At 39.1% G+C, this 24,513-nt stretch overlaps 1 protein-coding gene across 1 annotated transcript in view; it reads right to left on the minus strand.

Annotated features, from left to right (window-relative positions):
- spon1a (spondin 1a) overlaps positions 1-24,513 on the minus strand; it is a 65,056-nt gene that overhangs the window by 8,454 nt on the left and 32,089 nt on the right. The window contains exons 7-9 of the mRNA XM_035151232.2: positions 9,317-9,381; positions 3,098-3,299; positions 252-392 (exon numbers count right to left, since the gene is read on the minus strand). Coding sequence (XP_035007123.1) covers positions 252-392; positions 3,098-3,299; positions 9,317-9,381 — 408 coding nt within the window. The remainder of the gene's footprint in view (positions 1-251; positions 393-3,097; positions 3,300-9,316; positions 9,382-24,513) is intronic.

The raw sequence follows: 24,513 nt of genomic DNA on the forward strand, positions 1-24,513 counted from the left end.
GAAAATGAAACAGAAAATACTAACTAATTTTAAAGAATAGTTACAGGTCTGTGCTGTAATGTGCACAATACATGCAAAATCACATACAAGGGTTATACAGTACATTGTAAATACTGTACAGTCTGAAGATTTACCTCATCTGATGTAATTTGCTGCCATAACATCATCGCCTGCTTTTTAAATCATTATCCAATCAAATCTACCAAGTATTTTTATTTTCGCCAAGAGCTGACGGATGAAAACAGACTGACCTTTCTTGCAATGCGTTCCACCACCACCCTGGCCACAGGAGTGATAGCGCCCCCCTCAGGATCATAAAACGGGCTCTGTGGATGATCCAGACTGGTCAGGGGACGGATCTTATGTGGAGGCACAGTGAGCTTGTTGGGAGACTGAAAGAAGAACACAAAAATACAAAACAAGAGGTAAAAGCATGTGGGCCACAAAGCGGTGGATCTTTGGGGTCGAGATTCATTTGAAAAAGTACAATGAGTACAAAGTCGCTCAAAGTTACACAAGTCACACAGAGGACAAGACTCAAAGTCGGAAAGCAGCTGTGGAGAGGTGCTATGGTTTATATGGGAGACGCTCTTATTAGTCAACAGTAAAGGTCTGCCAGCATGTGGTTGATAAAGGCACCACCGCCAGAGGCTGTCTGGAGGCAGAAGACCAGATCATCCTTCACCCCCCCACTGTGGCCAGCCAGAAAACACAGAGAGAGAGCAGTGCTGCTTGTTTTTGTGAGAGCCAGAGGGAAATAGGGAGAGGAGTAATGAGTGGCCACTAATTAAAAGATACAGTAAAAGTAATGATACAAAGGACGGATCTCATTACTCTGTCACAGGCCTGTGCCTTTAACAACTTTGTAACAGGGAGCCAAAGTCCCACTCCACCACCAGAATAGCCACAGTTTCACCATCCTCTGCTGCACCATGTTTCCTTTTCTTTCACTGATCTTTCTCCAAAGCTTTAACGGGCTACTTGTGTGTTCTGTCCTCGTTCTCAGCTGGTTTGTGTCATTTGAGCAAGTCCTTCCAACATCTATACCGCTTATCATTTGAGGGTAATTGGGCTCCATGCAAACTCCACAGCAACTGTGCTAACCTTGAATTTACCTTCACTTTACTCATCGCTGTTGTTAAGGATTATGGATTTTATCCAAAAATGAATGCATCAGACTCCAGATGCTGTAGCACCACCCTTTCAGCAAGTTGTCATCTTATAAAGATTTGTCTATTTATTTAACCTCTTCATTTTACTAAAAATCGTGCATTTGGGAAAACTGAGCAATAGAGCTTTTACCTGGGATTTGGATTGACATATACCAGGTGTTACAGACAACTATCCCTGGATTAGGTTCATGTTGAAAAATACTTGCGATGAAAGTGATCATTCTCAGTTCACAGCGTTTCAAAGTGCTTCAATTAGCTGCGTCATGGCGACTGCTCCAACTGCTCACTGTGTTGATGAATGAGTCAAATTAATGTGTCAAAGGACAATAATTAACTTCCCGTTGATCACTTTCACCTCACGCAGTGTCTTTGCTCTACGTGACTTCTTGCGACTTGCCTCACAAACACCAGCTGTATACTGAACTTTCAATTACTAAGACTACCTGTAGTACATTTTTTCTGTTGTTAAGGATTAGGGAGTTATCCGAAAGTAAATGTATCAGACTACACAGTTGATGGGTTGAGAATAATACTAAAAATTCGAGATGGCTGGCAGAAGTAAGAACAGACACCAGTAGTTCTTAACAGTTTAATTTAGGTTTCTATTAGAAGACATAGTCAGTCTATTCATAATAGTCAGAGTTAAGGAGAACCAAATATATATATATATTCTAAATATCCCTGCTGCCCTAACAGCACAGCTTGATTTAATCCATGTAGGCCTCAAAGTGTCTGTAAGCAAAGACAGGTGTGCTGTAGAAAGGAGTGTAGCTGTGTGTGGGAGGGTGAAAGAGACAAAAAAAAAAAGAGGGAGAGAGGAAGAAAAAGGAGAGTGAAATTATTCCTGGAGCCAGCCAAACCAAGCAAGAGAGCACAGTTCATTGGGTTCATCTGGGAGCTCTGAGGGATCAGGCAGAGGTTCCACACATGGAGTCGACAGAGTTTGGTCAAACGCGCACACGCGCACAGCCTAATCTATTTGAGGCGACTGGAGACTCTTAGCACGCAGCAGACACCACCTCAGGGTGAGGGCGGGAGGGGACGAAGTTCGAGGCCTTTAAGGGAGAATTGGATGGCTGATGACACTTGAATTGTTGCAGACTGGCAGTGTGTGAAGAGGTGAGACAGGGAGCAAAAGTGAATGTAAGCAGACAGGCAGATGAAGATGTAGAGGTCGGTAAAATGACAAGATGAAAATGTGAGCGTGAAGAGTACACTCAGCTGAAGATGGGAGTGAAGAGAAAGGTTCTCCAGGGGTAAGAAGGTGGAGAGAATAACAATTTGCAAAAGTCTGTGATTGCTACGGGACTGTGGGGTTGTGCCCTGAGTCATCTTTCATGTTTATAACATGAGGGACACTGACGTTGTTTCTGCAGGATAATGACATAGAGTTCCTTTCCCCACCATTATAATGAATTATGAAAGTTGTTGACTTAATACTTTTAAGTCAGTTGATAATTGTAATGTGTAAAATCTACATTTCAGTAATTGAAGACAGTTTTAAGCTTTTCTAATGAGTCTACAGTTTTAAGTTTCCTGTTTTCATTAAATGGTAAAGGGATATTTCAGTGTTTGGATTATTGGATTATTATACCTTATTCACTAAGATGCACATTTAAGTCATTCCTTGTTTACTGTTAGCTCTATAGTTGTATAGCTTTGTGCAAAGCCACAAATCATTTAATATATTCGTGAAAATAGTTTCTTGTTTCCATCGTGTTCCTCAAAAAAGCGTAGAAAATGGAAATCCTTAACAAATTGTAATATGTATTGTTTGTATTGGTAAAAGAGAATGTAAATGCAATGCAATTACAATGCAATGTACATTTTTATAGTCAGTATGCATGCTGAGGAGCAAATTACAGAGGTGACATGAAGCTTTCATTTAGTAATAACATAAAAATGTGTGATGTTCTTATACTGACCTCATATGTCACCCCGCTGTCAGTGCCTGCATCCCAGGGGATCAGGTCCTGGACCACCCTCTGGGACCAACCACACTCCTTGGTGCACAAGTCCTCAGCAGACAGACCCACATTCCAGTCCGGACTGGGCCCCAGCATGGTCAGGAAGGACATGAGGTGACGGGTCCGGTCCACTGAGAATTCAGCTGAAGGAGCGGCCCGTCTGGGGGGAGAGCAAACAGTTCATAGGTGTGAGTGAAGATGAGAAATGGTGATAGATGAGTAGAAACACCTCAAGCATGTGACCCATAAAATGCAACACAGCACCTGCTCTTCCTTAAATGAGACATCCAGCCTGAATCAAACATATTGATGCATCTGGTCATTAGTCACATTAGTAATCACATATCCAATTTTGTCATTTATGAAATTGTTAATACACAAAAACTGTGGACATAAGTGGGAATTTAGGTCCCATTTCTGAGAACCATCTTTATGACATTTAGCGGGCAGTTTATCAGGTCAATGATAAAGGACAAGAAACCCAGGATGTTGAAATCCCATTCAGAGAGTGAATGCACAAGGGATATACAGATCAAGTATTTTGGAACCTATCCCAGTCAGAGTGCTTTAACACTGAGTGAATGCCAACACCAAGGCCAGTCCAGGAGTGCTGGTAAGTACTGTCCCCTCAGGTTCCTGGTTTGAATCCCAGTTTGGCCGGGGTCTTTTTGTGAGTTGATGTTCTCCCTGTGTTCGTGTGGGTTTTCTCTGGGTACTCTGGCCTCCTCCCACAGTTCAAACACATGCAGACTGGGTTTAGGTTAATTGGAGACTCTAAATTGATTGTAAGTGTCCATAGTGGTTTGTCTCTGTATGTTGGCCCTCCGATGCCCTGGTGACCTGTCTCCAGTGCACCCTGCCTTGCGCCCATGTCAGCTGGGATTGGCTCCCGCTTCCCCTGCTACTGTTAAGTGGTATAGAAAATGAATGGATGGGCGGATGGAAAGCCAGTTAAGTAATTACTGTATATGTACTGTTAAAAATACAGTAAAAAAAATAATCCAGGTACATTTTAGCCAATTTCATCCATTAAAACTGACATGGTCCAGCCCAGGTGTCGAACCTTGTTGTTTTTAGCAAAGATATAAGCGGTACTCATGTTAACGTCCAGCAACTACATTATAGCCTTAGACAGAGCAGCTGTGTCCCTGACTCAAGGGACCTGCAGTTGTGTAGTTGACGTCCAGTATTGAAGACAACATCACACTTGCTCAGTTCCAGCACACGAGACAAACACACCTCTGACCACCATCTGTCTCGACCAGTGACTGACAGCTTAACCAATTACTAGAACTTTCCCAGCCAATACGAGATTAATTGGGGGTGGAAAGATTCTTGTCGACGCGCCGACAATTAGCCAGTGATTCCTTTTCAGCTGTCATCATGCCCGTATGAATCCATTTGACTCCAGCCAACCCGGCCCCTCCACTAATGATGGACTCTGAGGATGTCAAAGTGGCCCTTATCCACTGGGAACACACAACTGGACTCTCACACACAACTCTCCTGGGCCTCTGCAGGTCTGGGGTTTATCTCACACAGCCACCTGGGCACTACACATAAGGAAAGCATAACTGACAGAAAAGGAGACACGAGCTAGACTGGTAAAAAAAAAGAAAATTAGAAAGATATTAAAAACTTTTAATACATTAACCCCGGTGAATATGTTTGTTATTCCAAAATGTCAATGAAATTAATGTAAGCAGGTGTCAGGATATTTGGCACTTTGACTGTTCCAAAAATAATTTGTGTGGCTGAAAAAATTACAGTGCTTGATTAACGTAAGAGCGAAATCAGTGGCTGTGGAGTGTCCATCTATTACCAAGACCTGGTTTATTTAAATAGTCAGCAAATATTTGAATTTAAATTTGTTTTAATTAATTGCCCATGAGGAAGACTTGCTAAGCAGTGCTTGGGATTGTTTGAGTGTTTCATTGTGTACTCAACAGTACTTTGTTTCTAGTATGCAAAATACTTGGCTGCACAATTGCTACTAGAACACAGGTTAGTCAAGATGAAGCAAGCCTGGTTACCACAATGTTAACTAATTTAAACCACTGCTATGGACCTCAAAACTAGTCGTGGGGAAGACAAAACTAAAGATGGCAGCTTATTAACAACAGTATTCATGTCTTCACACCACTTGCTTTATTTTATTTCATCATATTGCTCTGGAAATGGGAAGACAACAAGGAGTGAGCTGAGCGTTGTTGAAGCAACCATTTTAATCTGGTGTAAAGTGGGATGCAGAGGGGGGGAACTAATGAAGAGACATTTAGTGAGAGAGCTAAACAAGGAAGATACAGCAGTGTGGTGTATGTAGAGGGATCTGGTTGAGAGAGAAACAGAGTCAGAGGTAGAATCTGTGTGAATGCTAATGTTTGAAATAGATTGAGTAATTGCGGTGAATGTGTTTTTGTGTTTTGTTGCACTGTTGTTCGATGGGGAGAGGATGTTATTTGTATGTTAGAATAATGAGCAGCAGAGTAGAGTCTCTCTATTCGAGACAATGTTGAAAACAGAAGTGAAATGGTAAAAAAAAAAAAATAATAAAAGATTGCAGTATCCAGTGTTCACACCAAAGCTACAGCAGCTGAATTATTAGTCCGTACCTGCTGCCTCAGTGGCTTCCTGCTGATACTCTCATTCAGTCACAACTGTCAGGTTCTGAATAAAAAATTCTGTCCCCCTGTTTTTTGCTGCACGTCCAGGTCCTCTGTGTTCAGAGGATGAAGAAATGAATCCATGCCAGCCTCTCTTCATCTCCACAGATTCTAATTTAGACGGACTTAATAACACACCATGTGTTGTGTCCAATTAAGTGCAGGTTGTGTTGAGCTAAAGCCGAGTAACTGCACTGCCCTGACTTTCAATGAGGTTCCAACTGAGTCTGGTCAAAAAAAGGATGTATAATGTAATTCATCTGTGGTTCATTCATCTGAAGTTTTCCAGTTTTAATGACTTCTTAGTTGACATTTGTTTTCAGACACTTGTCTGTGGCATGATAAGTCAGTCCTTGTGCCTTAAAGTTTGAATTGCCCTGGGAATATTTTCTGTTACTTTCAGTGATAGATTCTATGAAAAGATGGACGACACGCCTCCACTTCCTCCCTCTATCATCCAGAATTGAAGCCAAAATATCTCAGATACAAACTCTGGCATCTCATGCAGTCTGCACAGTTATCGGGGGACAGAGTCGTAGTAGAAAGGTCCAAGTCAGTCTCAGCTGTCAACCATGACATTTCACCCATGTTTTTATAGCATCAAATAAACTTATTAAAACAAAACTTGCTGGAATAATTAACATTTGAACAAACAGTTTGATAAGAACTATATCTAAAATGACAAACCATCTTTGAGAAAAAAAACTACTTGACACGTCCTTGCCCCATCCCCTAACATGGAGGAGGCAGGATTTAATACAGCCAGTCACAAGGTGGCGATCGAGACGCTTTGGCTTTACTTTTCATGTCGTCCATCTTTATAACAGTAATTTCAGTAGAAATAACTTTAATATTTTTGCTACTTTAGTCAAACTGCCATTCCTGAGTCTGACTTAATCCCACATGTAGCCAAAAGCATTATTTTCAGTCCATGAGGAGATGGAAAGGAACAATGATCGCCACAGACACGTGTTTAGGAAGCTGTGACTGATCATGACATTTACTACTATTAACTATTTATTCTAGGATTACTGGCTTTTATAACACCAAAGGTTGAGCAATTTGTGTGGGACAGATATCACACAGAAAATAGAGTTTATAAAATACAGGAGTATGGCATCGGTTTTTAAATTCTGTGCATCTTTGCTGCCAAATGTAGTAAAAAAGTGCAAAATATAGTGAGAGGTCTATTAAGTCATGAACATGAAATGGATTTAGGTTTGTCAACAACTGGTCTGGTACAACTACACACTGTGCGACAGGATTGCCTAATAATAATAATAACAACAATAGTTCTGTCAATATGCAGCTTAATGCGAAAGTGTTAATAGTTTTAATGCACTATATGAAATCGTGACAGTTTGGAAAGACACAAGTAAAATGTTAATTAAAATGTACACAAAACCTCTTAAATTTAACATGTTGTCGTTCAGTTGTATTGATTGACTACAGACCATTTATTAAAATGTATTTATATTTGCAAGAAAAAGAACCGAACCTGAGGACTCAAGCCTTTGCATGTGGTGCGCCCCCATAGGTGAGCCAGCAGGGGCCCAAGTATAACATTTCTGTTCTTTTCTGGAAAATACATTCTTCCCCTTTCCTTGATCCTGTTACAGCATGTAAGGGGCCATGATAATGGACATCAGCCCTTCAGCTTCCTTCTTCTCTCGATCTCTCTGCTCTAGTCTCAGTCTTCATCTCTACTGCTTTACTATTTGTTCTAGAAATCAATATAGTCAAAGGAAACTGAAAGCTTGTTTTAAGAGGGGCAACTTCATTTTACAGAATAAAGCTGCAGTACATATACCTGCTCAATACCCTATGGTTGACCTAGAAATAGCCATCACAGATGTAATTGCACCCAAGTCCTCTGACTATTAAAGTGAGGAGCATGGAAACACATAAACATGCATATTTACATTGCATTACTGCAACTGTGACACACAAACACACATCTAGCTATGAAACATGCTGAAACTGCATTTTTCATGCTGCTCATATGTAAAGCTAATGAGCTCTCTGCAGACTCTTAAAGCTTAACAAGGTGCATCTTTCATTTGGTTGAGTAAAACCTACTTAATTCTAAACTTCCACAGTGAGGACACTTCTACGTTGCTACTTGCTATAAACACAAAACCTCCCCTTCCGTTTCTGCTGCAAACCAGTGTTGTTGCTGTGACACACCCGTGCATGTGCTGTACACAATCGGCATGTGAAACAATTAACTGGTTGGATCTACAGCACAGAACAAGCTAATTGGCCCTGGTGGATATCACAACTTTTTTCCCTGGCTGTGTTCTCCCTCTTTGGAGATTGAACGTGGCCCTCGATCGAGGCCTGTGGTTGAGAAAACAACACAGAACTGGACTTTACGACTGAATTTCTTCTGTACAAACTTGTTGTTCTCATGAATAAGAGATGAGATGGCCCCTGTGAATTTAGCGGTAAATGAGCATTCACACTGTAAGCATGGTCGAGCTGGCAGTTTCAGGGCACCTTTGAGCTGAGTTTTCACTGATCAGCAGACTCTGAAACCAACTTTGGAAATTAACATCCTGCTGCATGTTCTGACATCGTAAGCTTTAAAGCTTTAAAGCTTTGGAGCCTGTGGTATCATATATATATGTGAGTTAATTCCTTTTAAGTGGTCCTACTGGTGGCTGAAGATGTTTCAGCTCCTTCACTACAATTTGTGGATGCTTAACATGCACCACTTTTAAAGGCCATAATATTGATTTCCCGCCTTGCAGGGAAAGGTTCCTTCACCATTATTTTAATTCGTTATAAAAATCAGCTTGCAGAGAAAATTTCTCGAAAGAGGTAATCCATCACAGTAGACATGTAGTATAGTGTGTTGCAATTAGAAGAGCACATCATCTTGATGATAAGTGACAGTGGAGACATGTATATACCAGTGATCCATTACAGACCCTACAGAGATCTTGAGAATTATCAAAGTTTAGCCTCATACAAAATCTGCTGCAGGGGTTAGAAAAGTACAGCGAGTACACATTCTGGTACAGCCAGGTGATGGAGGAGAAGAGGTTGTAATCTACTCATCTACTCTTTACTTTATTATTCACATGATGCTTCTACAAAGATGAGTGTTTTACCTTTAAAAAGCTTTTGATGCATTTGGAGCTATAGAGTCTGCACAGTATTGATAGTGAGATGAAGCCACGGTATCAAAAGGCCCCCTGATTGGTTCTTTCCATATTCAATTGAGATGCAAAATCAGAAAATGAAAAAAAAAGATTTGTTAATTCGTTATTAGTTTATTATTCCGACACCAAAAAACAAATACCGGTTTGTGACTTTGTGACTCCTGGCTCTCAGGGGGCAATCAAGAGGATTTGCCCTAACTTTTGGGGGAGCTGGCATATTGTCCATCTTCACAGGGTGTACACACTATACAAAGCTGGAACATTTCTCATTATATCTCAAAATACTTGAACAGATGGTGAGATGAACTATTTCTTAGGCATTTATTTAGATATTTCATATTACTTACATATTTAATGGTTGCCAGGCCGGCCACTGTGCTTTCATTTTAATGACTGTCAGGACATCATCACCCTACAGGACAGAGAGAGACAAAAAGACAAAAACTCAATCTCAGTCCCACATAATAATCAACACTTCGCTACTGAACCATCATGCATCACAAGTCAGTGATAAAAACAAAAGATCAAACAGTTTTTCTTCCATTTCCACACATATTTAATGCATTAAATCATTTTGTTCAGTGAATGAAGAGGCTGTGTTTGGTCAACGGAGCGGAAAAAAACACACCTCCAACCGGAGCTGGAGGAAAATGAACACATAAATTGAAATATGGCCGAGAGGATTACAGAGAACTTGATAGTAAATGTTCTCAAAAGAAGACGAGTGAAGACTTTACGAAAGAATCCTTACATAAATGTCAGAGTTATGTCAAAAATGATGGCACCATTGTGGAACTAAAGAAAGGCATTTGGTTTCTGCTACAAAACTCAAGATACAAATTCTAAATAACAAACTGAGAACATTTTACTACAAGACCACAAATACACTTTGCTTTAGACGGATAACGCTGATCTAAAAACAGGAAAAATTACTCCGGATGCTCTAAAGTTGACAAATCAATGACTGCCACTGATGTTGATGGTGATAAACACTGTAAACGTCTCTTTTTCATTTGTCAATCATGGCCCTTAAACAAAGAATTCCAAATGTATGTATTCCAGTCTTAAGAACTCATCCATTCATACTTTGGTGGAACAGGCCTCTGGGCAGATATGAGGTCAGTGTCTTGCCCAAGGACACATTCCGTTGAGTCTGGGGTCGAACCACCGACCTTCCAATTAGTGGACGACCCGCTCTAAACTCCTGAGCTGCAGCCGCCCTCAGCTTCCAGCATAGCGGATTAATCCTGTTTCTCAAGGATGCTACTGATGGGCTGTGCCTGCAGGGGCAGTGCATGAATTAAAATGTTATAAACTTATCCGCTTTGTGGGTGTTTTCACAACCTGACTCAGAACTGAATGCATCTGGAAGCTTTACACTTTCACGTGAAGACTTTGGTCAAGTCTTAATCATACGAGGGAGGCTTTCGCAAACGTAAAATGAAAAGTATGCGGACCAGTGAGAAAATAACGTCAAGGTGATATGTTTGGTTCAGGGTCTCACGTGAATTGAAGTATTAAAAAAAAAATATATATATATATGTTTGTTCTTATATCCTTTTGATTTTCACGATAGACTATTAAAGTATAGTTTGTATTAAAAAAGCTTACTCGAGGTAAATATATATTTACTTTATATTGATTTTGTGTTGAACATCACTCTTAAATGTGATGAATGCTCCAGAGGTTTTCACTCTCCGAGCTTCCCGACAGCAGGTGAGGACAGAGGAGAGAGGATGTACAGGTCTGATGAGGAATAGAGCCAGCAACTATTACTGCAAGACCTTTAAAAACAGATATATCACAACCACCAATGTCCAAGACGGTGAACAGGATCGCTTTAGCAAGTGAGCCAAAAAAAGACCATCGCGCGCAATTTAGTCTTTTGGCAGGCTTTTGCAGAACAAATTGAACTGTCAAACTGTGACTCATAACTACTGAAAAGGGCACATTTCATGTTCTACACCTGCAAACCCAGAAAATAACTGTCTTCTCAGTCTCTCTTTCCTTTTTCATACCTATTTTTCTCTTGAACATCTAAAAGTAAATATACCTGAATGGCCATACATACAATGGACATATTTCCTGGGAAAAGGCTTCGTATAAATCAACCTAGCCTTCTGAAACTTTGTAAAAGTTGTATGATTCTGCTTTGAAGGTGAGGATAATGTGTTACTCCACCATAACATGATTATAACATATCAAAGTAGGGAGCAGTATGTGGATGTTAAAGTGGTGCAACTCTGTCCCTCTCTGATAAGAATGTGTGTTTCTTCTCAGGTCTGGACTTTGCACTCCTTTTCCCAGTGTCAGTAAGTCTTGCCGCTGAGGGCACCGCTTTTAACAGGATCAGAGGAGCTGATATGATTGAAGCCAGTTTTTAACCATTCATAAGCTATCAGTGGGCACACTGTGTGCATCTGCTCATGAAAATATCAAGAGAACCCTGCAAAATATACAGCCCAAAAACTTGTTAAAGTTACATTTTCACATCACTAGGAAATGTAGAAGTGTTATTTTGTATAGATAGATTATAAAGATGGATGACACGTTTCCACTTCCCCTCACTATCCAGAATTGCAGCCAAACTACTACATACACTGCCATCTTGTTCATTTAGAGCCAGAGTTGGTGCTGTAGCGATGCAGGGATGGAGCCACGGTATTGTGATCCTGCGGATATACATGCACAACCAATGGTGAGTCAGTCTCAGCTGTCAATATTAATGTTTTATTTTATAGCATCCAATTATTTATCAAAACCAAACGAACACTTGAACATACATTAATTTGAAAAGAACTAGCAAAAATGACAAAAATCATCTTTGAAACAAATTTATTGAGGTGTACTTTTTAGCTTAGCGGATGTCCCAAATGCTAACATGGGGAGGTAGGATTAATGGCCTCTACTGCAGCCAGCCAGCAGGTGACAATTAACAGGGTTTGGCTTCACTGTCATGTCGTCCATCTTTATATACACTCTGTTATCTATAATGAAACATATTTCCTTAAATAACACAAACTTTCCTTTCATAGTCTGATAGTCTCAAACTATTACGTTCATCATTTGCTACTCAGTCTTTCAATCAGCCCTAAAACCTCCCACACAAACAAATACAGTGATACTTGACTGATGTATGTCAGTAAAAGAATAGGGTGTAGAGTAGAATCTCATTCCCTTCGACCTTAACTGAGTCTTCAGAAAGTCTCTGCAGGAATATTTCTCATTATCACTTACTAATTTCCACAGACTCAACACTTAGTCCTAGACAACTCCCCAGACATTTTTTAATGAAGCGAACAGGTTTAATAATTAAATGCTAACTTGTCAAAATGGCGTCCGCAAGCTTTGGAGTAGCCAGAGGCACATCTGCCCCCGGGTAGAATACTATTCATTTTTTATTTCCTTATAGTAGAGATAATCCATGACTTCCTCCTCTGTCGAAGATGAATTTAAAGCGTTAAAGGTTCATGTACAGTTGCATAGTTTTACACACAGACACAAGATAACTTCTGATAAATGAAGTCCAGTTACACTACGTTTATGTTTCAAGGGCAATTTGCATTTATTTACTTCAAATGTTTCGTACCTCTCTTGATTGAGCTCAGAGCTTTCATCTTAGTCACTGCAAATTCATGCAAATCGAGAGCATTACACAAGCAAATAGCCTCCTTCATCACCAAAAGCACAACTTGCAAGCTTCAGCTGGAATATTCATCTGCCAAGTGAGGGACCCTCACACCCTAATGGACTCCCTCTGACACACATATGAATCGCTTGGTGTGTCATACAAATCATCCAGCATTCCCCCTGCTTCCGTTGCACTGTCCTGATAGAAAACATTTATGATGTTTACTGTCATATTGCTTCCATTTAAAAAAACAAATCACATGAGATAAAACAAAATGGAAACAATTTCCTGGGATTAATTAAGCATCCCTGATATACATCTATAATATATTCCAACAAATGTACTGTATTTCCTGTGTTTACACAGTTCATGTATGGTAATTCCTCCTGCCCTCCTTGAAGGCCTGAAGATGTGCACAAAGCCAGGCTAAAGCTGAGCTGAGATGATATTATTAATAACAACACAAGTATCAAATAACAGAGATGGGTAGAGGCGATCCCCTATGTCCCTTGTGCTACACTACCATCCAAATATTGTTGATTTTGTGTAAGGAATCTGGTGGAGTCTTCTGTAATTGTGGAAATAATTACCAACGAAAGGTGCAACTATTAACATTAGGAAGGTAAACACGTGATTGGTAAAGTCCAAATGTGAGAGAGTTACAGTATAAAATGCCCATGACAGTAACAGTGTTATAAAGAGAAAGATGCTGTGGACAATGATCCAACATTCTTAAAGCTACATGGAACTCAGGTGTATAGTAGAAAATGAAAAAAATAAACATAAATATATATCAAACTATTTACACTATTCAGCTACATGTAGGCACGTTCGCCCTTTTTTCCAGGTTAGAGCGAAAGCACCTCTGTGTACGACCCTGCCTGTAACATTTGTGTATCTGAGCAAAAATATAGTAAGTTAACAACTAACCAGATTGACATGACATAGGTGAAGACACTCAATGACCGCAGTGGATGTTTCCTAATGAATATGGTGCCTACTGACCTTTTATGTGACAACGTGTCAGGTCAGAGCTTCTCTTAGATCATTGATTTGGGGAAAACTTCCCAGGGACAATGAAAAGTATTGTTTTTAACTCTAAAAACAGGCATTTAACTGCCATGTAAGTGTTCAAATAAACCTGAAAACATAAAATCGAGGTATTGCTTAATGTTACAATTTGACTTAAATTAAGTTATTAAAAAGTATATTTCTCAGAAAAATTATATTGGCAAAAACAATTAACATTTGTAATCGCTATCAAAAAATTTGAAAATACTAAATTCTCCTCCTCAGTGTTCGATATTTGCACTCCGACATACTTTCTGATTCAAGAGAGAAAGCAGCCGACTTTGGTTTTGTCCATCCATTAGAGACCATTATTGAAGTATGTAGCCACAATTAACTCAGTTTTCTCGCTTCGCACAACTTTGCCCTCAGGTTTAATGACGTAAAGCACAAAGATTTATTAGCTTAATGACTAAATGTGTAACACATCATTACCATGGCACAGAATCCCCAAACTCTGACATTTCTCAATTAACAAATATAACTGTGTCTGTATCCAGTTTTTCACTACACACCGTTAGTATGTCGACCTGAAATGTCAAATTAATGTCAACTAATGTCACTGACAACTGAAACTTTATTGTTATCTTTTTAGGGTTTTGTAAAGGTGAACACTCAAGAACATTTAAGAGAAATGCTCAAGGGTCTCATGTTCCCTAGCAGTAGATGAGTGTCTTTCTGTTTTCTTAACAGTAACTGAAGGATACACCTCTTAGCCGTTACCTGAACAACCACTTATTAAAGTCATTCCAGTGGCAGAAAGCACTCCCTACTTCTCTTCATGTGAATGTCAAAGGCAGCCAGGAGAGGGACAGTATTTCAAAGCTGAAGTCTAAGCACAAGTTCTGCTGCTCAAACAGAGTGCATTTCCACCGGTGACAAGGATGTCTAAAGCCGAACCCTATTAGCGATGTAAAGTGTCCCCTGCTTATCCGCCGAACACATACAGCCGTTAGCTTCTCAGAGAGCCTGTCATCCCCCTCTGCTAATTTAATATTGAGAAGAAACAAATCTATGATTCGGTTGAATCCTGTATGATGGCAGCTCAGGGACAGCCTCGCAGGAACTCATTAGAAAGGGCTCAAGAAGTGTCTTTTCAATTTATACGCTTTAGTAAAGAAAGGCATTAGTTACCCATAAACCCACACACAGCACAGCTTTTCACTGTTTGTACATTTCCTGTGTTATTGTTTCTTCGTTTTAATTGAATTATCCATTTATGTTATTGTTTCAGAGTTTCATGACCCATCAAGCTCCATCAAAACCCCCGCTGCTTCAAAATAATATTGCAATCAGTCGAAGAGTAATGCTGATTTATTTCATTGATGAATAGATGCATTAAGGAAATGCTGTGTTTTCCTTTCACTTGTGCAGCACCATTGTGACTGAATACATGAAACCAATCGCTCTTACAGTTTCCATGAGCGTATCCAACAGGAATGCAAATCTGTTTTTGTTATCAATCATATTGTGTTGGATTATGATGTTGTGCATCTCACTCCTCCTGTCATCGATCACTGTCAGACCACAGCAGCCAGGCACATCTGCCCAACTGGACAAACACTGTGGTATACATCAAAGTGTGGCTTATTAAAAGAAATTATCTAACTGATTAAAATATTTACAATAATCAAACATCTGTTTCAAGACAATTATCTCACCATAGTCCAGAGAAGGAGGCCACATTAATCATCATCACGAGTGTCATGCGAGATGATTTTAATCCAAATGTTAATGGAGAATGTTGCCTAGTTAGATTGCATATAAAGATGGACGAGATGTCACCACTTCCTCCCACTGTCCAGAAATGAAGCCAAAATATAATAAATTAACGCTGCCATCCTGAACATTTGGAGCTGGAGTTAGGGATGGAGCTGCAGTATCCAGGTCAACCAATGGTGAGTCAGTCTCAGCTGTCAATCTCACCTCAAAACATCAATTAAGTAGTTAAAATCAAATGTACCGGAAAAGTTGGCATTTGAGGAAACCATCTTTCAGATGAAATTATTTAATGTGTCATTACTGTCCACTAACATGGAGGAGGCTTAGTTTATGATCTATGTTACAGCCAGCCACCAGGGGGCAATCGAGAAGCTTTGGCTTCACTTTTAAATCATATACACATTTTATATGTTATACATGCAATACCTTGTTTAGCAGCCATATTAGAAGTCTTAAGCTCTTACAAATAATTTCTCAGCACATTTTATAAATTTATGAGCCACAGGTGAAAAAATGGTAAATGTCACAGCCGTTTTTGACTTTGAATTGGAATCGACTCAATCTTTATCAAGCCCAACCTGTCTGCTGTCTTCTAGGATACAAACACATTTTCATTGTTTCACTGTCATCTCTATTCAGTCACAAGTGAAGCTGGAAATCCAGGTGAATGGCTACAAACAAGACTTTGATGTGAAATATTTATGATAATAATAATGGCATTTGAAAGGGTTCATGTTCGATTTGTTTGTTTCCTTATTCATTTGTCTTATATTTTTATTTTGTGATGGACACTCACTGAGCATTTTATTAGGAACACATTAATAATATCAGCTAAAGCCTCCCTTTGCTCTCAAAGCAGTCTACTTTCTTTGTGGAATTCTACAAGATGGTTCTCGTCCATGTTGACATGACTGTATGACATCATTTCTGCAGATTTATCAGCTGCACATTAAAGCTGCAGATTATTCGTTCCATCAAAACTCGGATAGGCTGTAGCATTCAGACGATGATTGATTGGTATTAACGACCAAGAATGCTCCAAGAAAACACTCCCCACAAAACCACTCCACCACCAGCAGCAGCAGGCTGGACTGTTTACACAAGACATGCTGGATCGCTGGATTCACGTTGTTGACGCCAAATTCTGACACCACCATCTGCATGTCTTCGCTGAAATTTGGAATATCAGACCAGGCTACATTTCTTCATTCCTCCATCGTCCAGTGTCGATGAACCTGTGCCCACTGCAGCCTCAGATTCCTGTTGACGGCTGACAGGAGTCGAACCTGATATGTTTTTCTGATGTTGTATCTCATTTGCCTCAAGGTGCTCTGACCACTTTAACATGTACACAGAGCTGCCACTCACCATGTTTTTTCTTGGTGGTTTCAGACAGAAAAAGCTGACTGTCAGGTGATCAAGCTTTGCCTTTGTCATCAGAAACTGACTAAGGTAAACGTAGATGCTCTTAAGGGATTTGGATGAACCCTGCGGGTCATTTGCATAGAGGCTAAATTAAATGAATTTCATCTGAACACCAAGCACAATTTTGATACCTGCTTATTTACAATGACAATTCAGAATATTTAAAAGCAGCATCATGATGGATGACTGCCATTTGCTTTAGAATTTGATCAATGGATGAAATCATTATCAAACCACAAAGTGTCTTTTAGCCATCCAACTGGGATCAAGTTGATTTGCAGTTTCTTGGAAATACAAGATATTATGAAGGTATTGTGAGTTATAATTCCAAACCTCGAAAGTAATGGTTTAATCTAAACTTCAAGTGGGTTAATATTTAAGTTTTAATAATACTTAATATTTAGGATTTAGTATTTAGTTTTTTTTCTTATTTAATCTTTAAGACTGCAGTTCTGGAATTGCTCTCAATTATGCAGACAACTCACCAGGAAACTAATTAATATTTAAATGGATGTAACCAGTGTATTAATGCATAATAGCTTTCTACTTAAATTGTATTTGATTTTGCTCTTGACCCATTAAATAGCAACACATTGTGCTGGAAGTGAGATCATTGTCAGAGGGCGCAGATCCTCACCGGCCGAGTCCATCGTGTTGCGGTGGAATTGACCTGTCAGAATCCCTCACACAAAGGAGATCAGCCATAAAATTGGCTCAAGGCAGGCCGAGGGTACAGTCTTTAAATACTGCATCAGCAAGGTAATACCAAGCGAGCAATGTGAGCGGTTCTCACATTGGCATAAAAAAATCTTAGCAAACCGATTGTCTTTTCCTTCTTTTCCATTACCAGGACAACTGGCTGTTCTTCATGCCCACAGGGGGGCTTTTGTGCTTGTCAGGCAATTCATTGCTTCAGTGATGAGGTGGAACATCTTAATGTAGAGTTTAATACAGGATTCTTGTATCATCTAAGGGTCATCTAAGGTGTTATCTCTTAATTTACTTCTGAGTGCTGGAATCACGTTTTTTTGAATTTAATCAGGTAGCCAACCCAAAAAGATTTGTTTGAACTTCGATTTAATTATTAAGGATTTTTTTTTTTTCAAACATTGCAATAATGTCCTCAGGTGACATATTTCACAGCTTCAACCTTTGAGGGCACGCTGTTACACATGTTGTGTCTGGGAAGAGCAGAAGGCTTTGTAGCTTCTTGTCTGTTTCTGTAACAACGGGTGCAGGCAAACACATGGACCCAAAGGGCAGATGTCCAGACAGATTCAGTTTTTAGTTATGTAATAAAACATTAAGGGACGAGGCTTATGGAGGGTTGGGGCATGCGAGAATAGAAAACTAGGTAGAACAGTCCAAAAAGCAAAAATAATCCACGAGGGGGGCACAGAAATCTGAAATCCAGAGAATACAGTTGGAAAGTCCAAACGCGGGTAAGAAGGGAAGGCACAGTAAGCTCAGACATGATGCACTGGATTAGCAAAACAAACAAATTATAACTAAGAACAGAAAGAGGGAAACTAAAAAGTGTAAATACACTAAGGACTGACATGCATGCAACAAAAAATAGGTCAAAATACAACAGGAAGTCCACGTAGAAAGTTCACAAAGGCAGCAGATCATGACCGTGTAAGGCAAAGTGGGTGTATGATATATATCTGATGTGTTTATTGACGGGTTGGAGTCATTACACGCTTGATCATGCGTTGATTGGCATATTGCCAAGCTGGCTTCACACTGTGATTCTGAACATCTGTGCATGTCTATGTTTGCGTGTGTGTGTGTGTGTGTGTCAAGAGAAACACTAAGGCAAGTTCTCTGTGCAGTGTCAATTACTGTCGTGGATCACAGAAGACTGGCAGCTGTTGTCAGGCTAATAGTCTCATCTCAATCACACTTTCGGGATGAAGAATAGCCGCTGCAGTCTTCACCTCATCGTCTGGCACCACGTGACCATTTGATCATTTATTGGTTCACATTAAGTCACGATTAAAAGCTTATCTAAATTCAAGCAAAACATAATTTGAATTGTTTTAAATTATTTTGTTTATCTAGTAAACTTGTTTAGCCCTGTCTGCACCAATGCAACAGCCCTGTATTCAATCTTATCTTTGTGAAGTTTATAAGGTTCAAATGTAGCTAAATGGTTTGTTCACCTGTTGATGCCACCACTTTTCTAGGGTAATGAATCAGCAGATGTTAATGCATTTTTTATGTTATTTTATTCCTTTTACTTTTCACTACAAAATTCAACAAAATATGTCTTTTGCCCACAAGGTCCCAAACTTTTGCATAAAACTACACAAGAGGGACAAAACAATCGTCATAGCTCTTGTGCAGTTTTTTGTAACTTCTGCGTTGGAGGTGCAGCATCCTTTAAAGCTGCTCATCCAGGCCTCTAGCCCGATGTTATAAGGATTCAGTCTTCTTGTAAAGAATATAAAGTTAAAGGTTCATAAAGCTCATACATATACATAAAGCTGTTATTTTACACATTCTGTCAATCATCTATGAAAGTAAATCAGCATTAAGAAAGATCAGTTATTGATTGTTCATGTCTTTCTGCTTCTCTGTAAACCTTTGTTACTGTCTTGATTTGAAAATACTGCATACTTGCTTTTCACACATCCTCAGCACCTTCCTGAGAAGGAGATCCCAGGATTGATGTCATGTCCCAGTGACCATAAAGGTTGATGTTGAATTCAACCTTTCTGGGGTTGAGCATCTTTCCATTGGATGATTATCTTATATAAACAACAGAGGGCCAATCATGTGTGAACTTGCTCTTGCTAGAATACTATAAATATTGAAATATGCACCATTAAAACTAGACATGCAGAAGTGAAAATTGCTTTCAACAGTTTTGCTGTTGACACTCAGAATGGCTTTAGCAGATCTATTAGGAGAAATCATTACTGACTATACCAGAGAGCTCCCCTTTGTGGATTAGTTTTCTATGTGTGAATGTACAGGGACTACAAATAGAGTGAATATGCTGTAAATGAAAGAGAACATGCTGTAAAAGTACATGCTGCCATAATATCACAGCTCCGAGTGTTAAAAGAAGCAGTATTCTCCTTCTGAGGTGATGTCTCTCCATGAGGTGGAGGGTGTCACAGGTTTGTGATTAATTACATTTTGGCTTTAGAAGAAGAAGAAGAAATGGTATTGTTAATGCACATTTATTTTCACTTATCTGTGTTTGGTTTAATATTAATCCTTAACACGGTTTTCAGTTTTTTTTCTTTACTCAGTTAATCAACTGTAGAAAAGCAAATGAGAGAAAATAACTATTTGTGATGTGCACTATAGAATATGAAAAGCCAAACTAAAGGATTTATTTGAAAGCTTAGAATTCCTGAAACAAATTCCTCTCATACATCAACACCTGCCCGAGCTTTAGACCAGACTGACCAATAGAAAGATGAATATTTATGGCAGATAAACCTTAGCCACTCGACATAGAATTTGAAATTTGTCTCTTGTCCTTCTTTCCTTCAGGTTGACTTCACATTGAATGCACTACTGAAAAAAATGCAATTAAAGTGCAGATTCATTACCCATCTAAAGTCAATGTCACATTTTATATATAATGTGACAACATTAAACTTTTCTACTCTTCAAACACCCTCTTCAAAACCTCTCTCCTTCAATTACTAACCCTACAGACTGTCAGTCAAATTCTCAGCAAATAGATTTCCCAGTGTCTCTGAATGTGATGGTGAATAACACTGAGGAAAAGGGTGGACTATTAAAGAAGAGAGTGGCAAAAGTCATTAGTGTGGACGATCACTGGAATTAGTGAAATTATATTTCACCCTCCTGAAAAAGAGAATCTGTGGAGTCATATTGAATTCCACTCTGACCCCTCCCTTTTCTGTTCCCAAACAAATGCATATTAGTTTAGTGCATGGATGAGATGAGTACAGAGCAGTAGAGCAGAGGAAAATGAAGATTGTAAGTTTTATTTACCAATAGTAATTACTGGTGAGAGAAAACACAGACCTGCAGAGAGACTGATGCTTTTAAATGCCTTTTGGCAGAAATCGATTAGATAAAGTCAGACATAGATCATAGGGATTATTAACAATACAGTCGCCTACAGTACATGCATATTTAAGATGGCCTTGCTTCAGTTGACAGGTCTCAGATAATTGTACGTCTTAGTCATGTGCATTTTTACAGACACTAGTATAAACACAGCACCTCCATCAGAACCTATATTTAATGTAGATCTATTAGGAGTCATAATGTCAATGCTGTATAAAAGAGTTGTACATACATACTTGATACAAATACAAATATTAATTCGGTTTTACTAGGAAACAATTTCTGTTTTCTAGGAAACACCCGTCTTTGACATAAATTACTGTTACAAGTCGCACCACAAAATTACCACACAGTTTCTTTTCAAGTTCAATGGAGAGACTCCACTCTGAGGACTCTCGTCAACAGTCAAGGCAGATGCTTGTCCCTAAGCAGCCCTTCACGTGGTTTTATACGGCTAATAAGACTTGTTAAGTGCGTTACAAATGAGCAGACATTAGAAAAGGAGATAAAGCATGAACATTAAAGCTAAAATTAAGGCGTAAGGTTAAAAACTGAGCAATAAAAGTTACATTTAAGAGCAATACTCTGCATTTCAGACACTGAACATCGCATGAAAAAGTGGGCTCTTTAAGGCTATTTTTAAAAATGGAAAAAAGAAAGGGAAAAAAGTGCAGCCACAGCAAAAGCTTAATCATACATCAGTCTTAACCTCTGCCGTTTCAGTATCTAAGGGAGCTTATGGTAAATTACTGAGGGGGATTTGGAGTTCAGAAATGTACCTGGAAACACATCTGCATACACTTCATCTGTAAAAATTAAGGCGTGACAAGAAGAGACTGCAGAGAAAGTGTCTGTGTGCAACCAAATTATTCCCTACTTATAAAATCACTCCATGCACTATGTGAAGGCAAAACTGATTCACGTGTCACTTATTCATACAGCTTCACATCTCACAAATCTGACATTTACGACAGGTAATATATTTAATAATTTAGTTTTTAAGATGTAAAAAATATTTTTGCATGGTTTTGTATAACTGCAAATATGTAAAGTTTTGGGGCATTTTCTTTCCAAAATAATGAAACATTTTCTAAAGGGAAAATTATAAAGTAATATGTGCAGACGTTGGGCAAATGTATTTGCAGGCGTGTAAACATTTAGAAATGTGCTGCTTGCTGTTATTGTGCATTAGCTATGATACTCTCACAGCACTTTGCACAAAGCAAAGGCTAAAATCACAACACATTCAGTTCCAGTGATGAAGGAGCAAACCGGTGTGCACTGATGACAAACGTGCATGAATTTACAATCTGTTAATGAATGTAACAGCCAAGTCAATCACTAACTGTAACGGAACAGAATACGTTAGAGTTTCAGGATACAGTGCACAGATAGACATTTTCTAATCTAAACAACACATACTGTCATGTCTGACATGACATCTTTCATTTATGTGATTGTATATGAATGTAGGAAAAATTAACACATTTAAATCTAAGCTCCATGTTTACAAGAGAACAAGAAAAATTCATGGAGCTTAGCTAAAACCATAGGTCAATTAAGACTAAGGCCTAAAATCTCTTTGTAGGAGAATGTGAACATGCTGAAAAGTTATAGCTTCAGAGTATGAATAGGTTTCTTTCCCAAGTGTTAATCTTGGAAGCCGGCAAATTCAGGCTTCTCAGCATCAATACATATACATTTGTATTTATGGCTCATGCGGAGTCGAGCTTCCTTTTTAAAGATGTGTGCTCACTCTAATAAACCAGCTCATGTTGTAAAAAGCTCAGTGGAGTAGTTTTCCGGAACAGAAGACCGTTTCTATCCGTTAGAGAAGACACATCACGCAGTGTAGATGACATAGTCTCTTGTCTTGGAGGGAAAATATTCATATTGCATGAATAATTTCCATCTAGTTCTGACAAGCGCACTGAACCTTCATTTGCAATGCTTGATTTAGCATTCGTAATTCCCTGTTAGGCAATAAACGGCATTTAAACTGGCACCATTGCAAATGCAATGGTTAGAGAAAGAGTCACAGTGTTAATATGGTTTAATATTGCCTGCTTGCTACACTGACTTTGGGGACGGTTAATATGAATACGAGTCGGGAGGCAGTCATATAGATGTCTGTGTGCCTTCACACTGCAGAATGAACAAAATCTGTCAAAAGCCTGCCTCAACCATATCAGCACCATTTTAGAGGTCCCATTCCGGAGTAAAGGGAGATTTCCATGTTCTTTTTGATTATAAAGCAGGTCTCTGTGCTATATTAATACTGTTAAAGTCTTGAAACTCTCAATCCAAATTTATTTCCAACACAAAACCCAGCTGACCTATTTCTAAGATATTAAGCTACAAGACAAGTCAATATACAATTTTACTGTCTTCCCATGGATAGTAATTTTCGTGAAAAGTGGCTACAGTTTATTCTTTGTGAAATATTGGAGCATTTTAGTCTGAGTTTAACCACGTGCTTGGCTCATCATCAGTGCTGGGTGACCATCACCATTTGCATTCACCAGTGAGGTTTACCAGGTCACAGCAGGTAACAATCTGTAGTGTGTTCTCAGAAAACTGTCAGTCAATCAGAACAGCAACCAAATGCTCTGTTCTTACATCTAGCTACACAGAGAGAATGAGAGGGATGTAATGAGATAGAGATGTGAACCTTTATTGAAAAGGTTTTTAGTACTTGTTAGTACCTTATAACAACAACCTGACTTGCTCCTGTGCACATGATTATTATGGCCACTACAAGGCTTGATTACATACAGTATGCCATTTTAAGGGGACTGAGATGACAGATTCTGTTTTTCCAGGGAGGACAATCATGGTTATCACAGCACTCCGGATAGGTGCTTGATCATTACAAAGCAAAATGAAAACCAGCAAACAGATTCCCGACACGCCAACGTCCAGCATAGACTCTTTTATGAGGATCCTCAAGAACTTTGATGTAGATATAACATCACAATAAAGCTTGTGAGACCTTCTTATATACAAAATCCCGTGCTGGAGAACACCTCAAAAGAAAGAACAAACAGGAAAAACTCCAAAAGCCAATATCACATAGTCTCCAGAGCATCACAGTGCATCTCTAGTGGAGGAAAACATTGCTGATCCATCTGTAAGCCCTTAGAGACTAAATGCAGCATGTTACTGTCAGGACACCGCTAACAACTATCATGATGAAAGCAGAAAGAAGTGTCACATCATTTGTCATTTACAAGTACTGAACTTGGGATAATTACCAGTGGAAACGATTGTTGTGAGTTCTGCTTGTTGCGTGATTATATGTTTGATGTTTGACGGCCTCACACCGTGTCTTTTGTTTGCATTTTAAATATTTACTGTTTTATGCAACTCGTATATTGTGTACAGCAAATTGTATAAAATCAGGATGCATAACAGCCATAAGTAAAGACAATCTGACAGCCCATCATGTGTTAATTATCCCCCAGCTGTGTACTAAAAGCAAGAGCCGAGCTACTATCAATTTCTGTGTGCATGTGTGTGTCTGTGTGGGGATTTAGAAATTGTGCATTTAAATTTTGATCAGCGTTAACAAGGTCCCTGGAATGCATCTGCTAGCTATGAAATATTTATTTTACACAGAGACTCTTTGGGGTTGAGCTT

The sequence above is a fragment of the Hippoglossus stenolepis genome, chromosome 1 (assembly GCF_022539355.2).
Source record: "Hippoglossus stenolepis isolate QCI-W04-F060 chromosome 1, HSTE1.2, whole genome shotgun sequence".
Taxonomy (NCBI): domain Eukaryota; kingdom Metazoa; phylum Chordata; class Actinopteri; order Pleuronectiformes; family Pleuronectidae; genus Hippoglossus; species Hippoglossus stenolepis.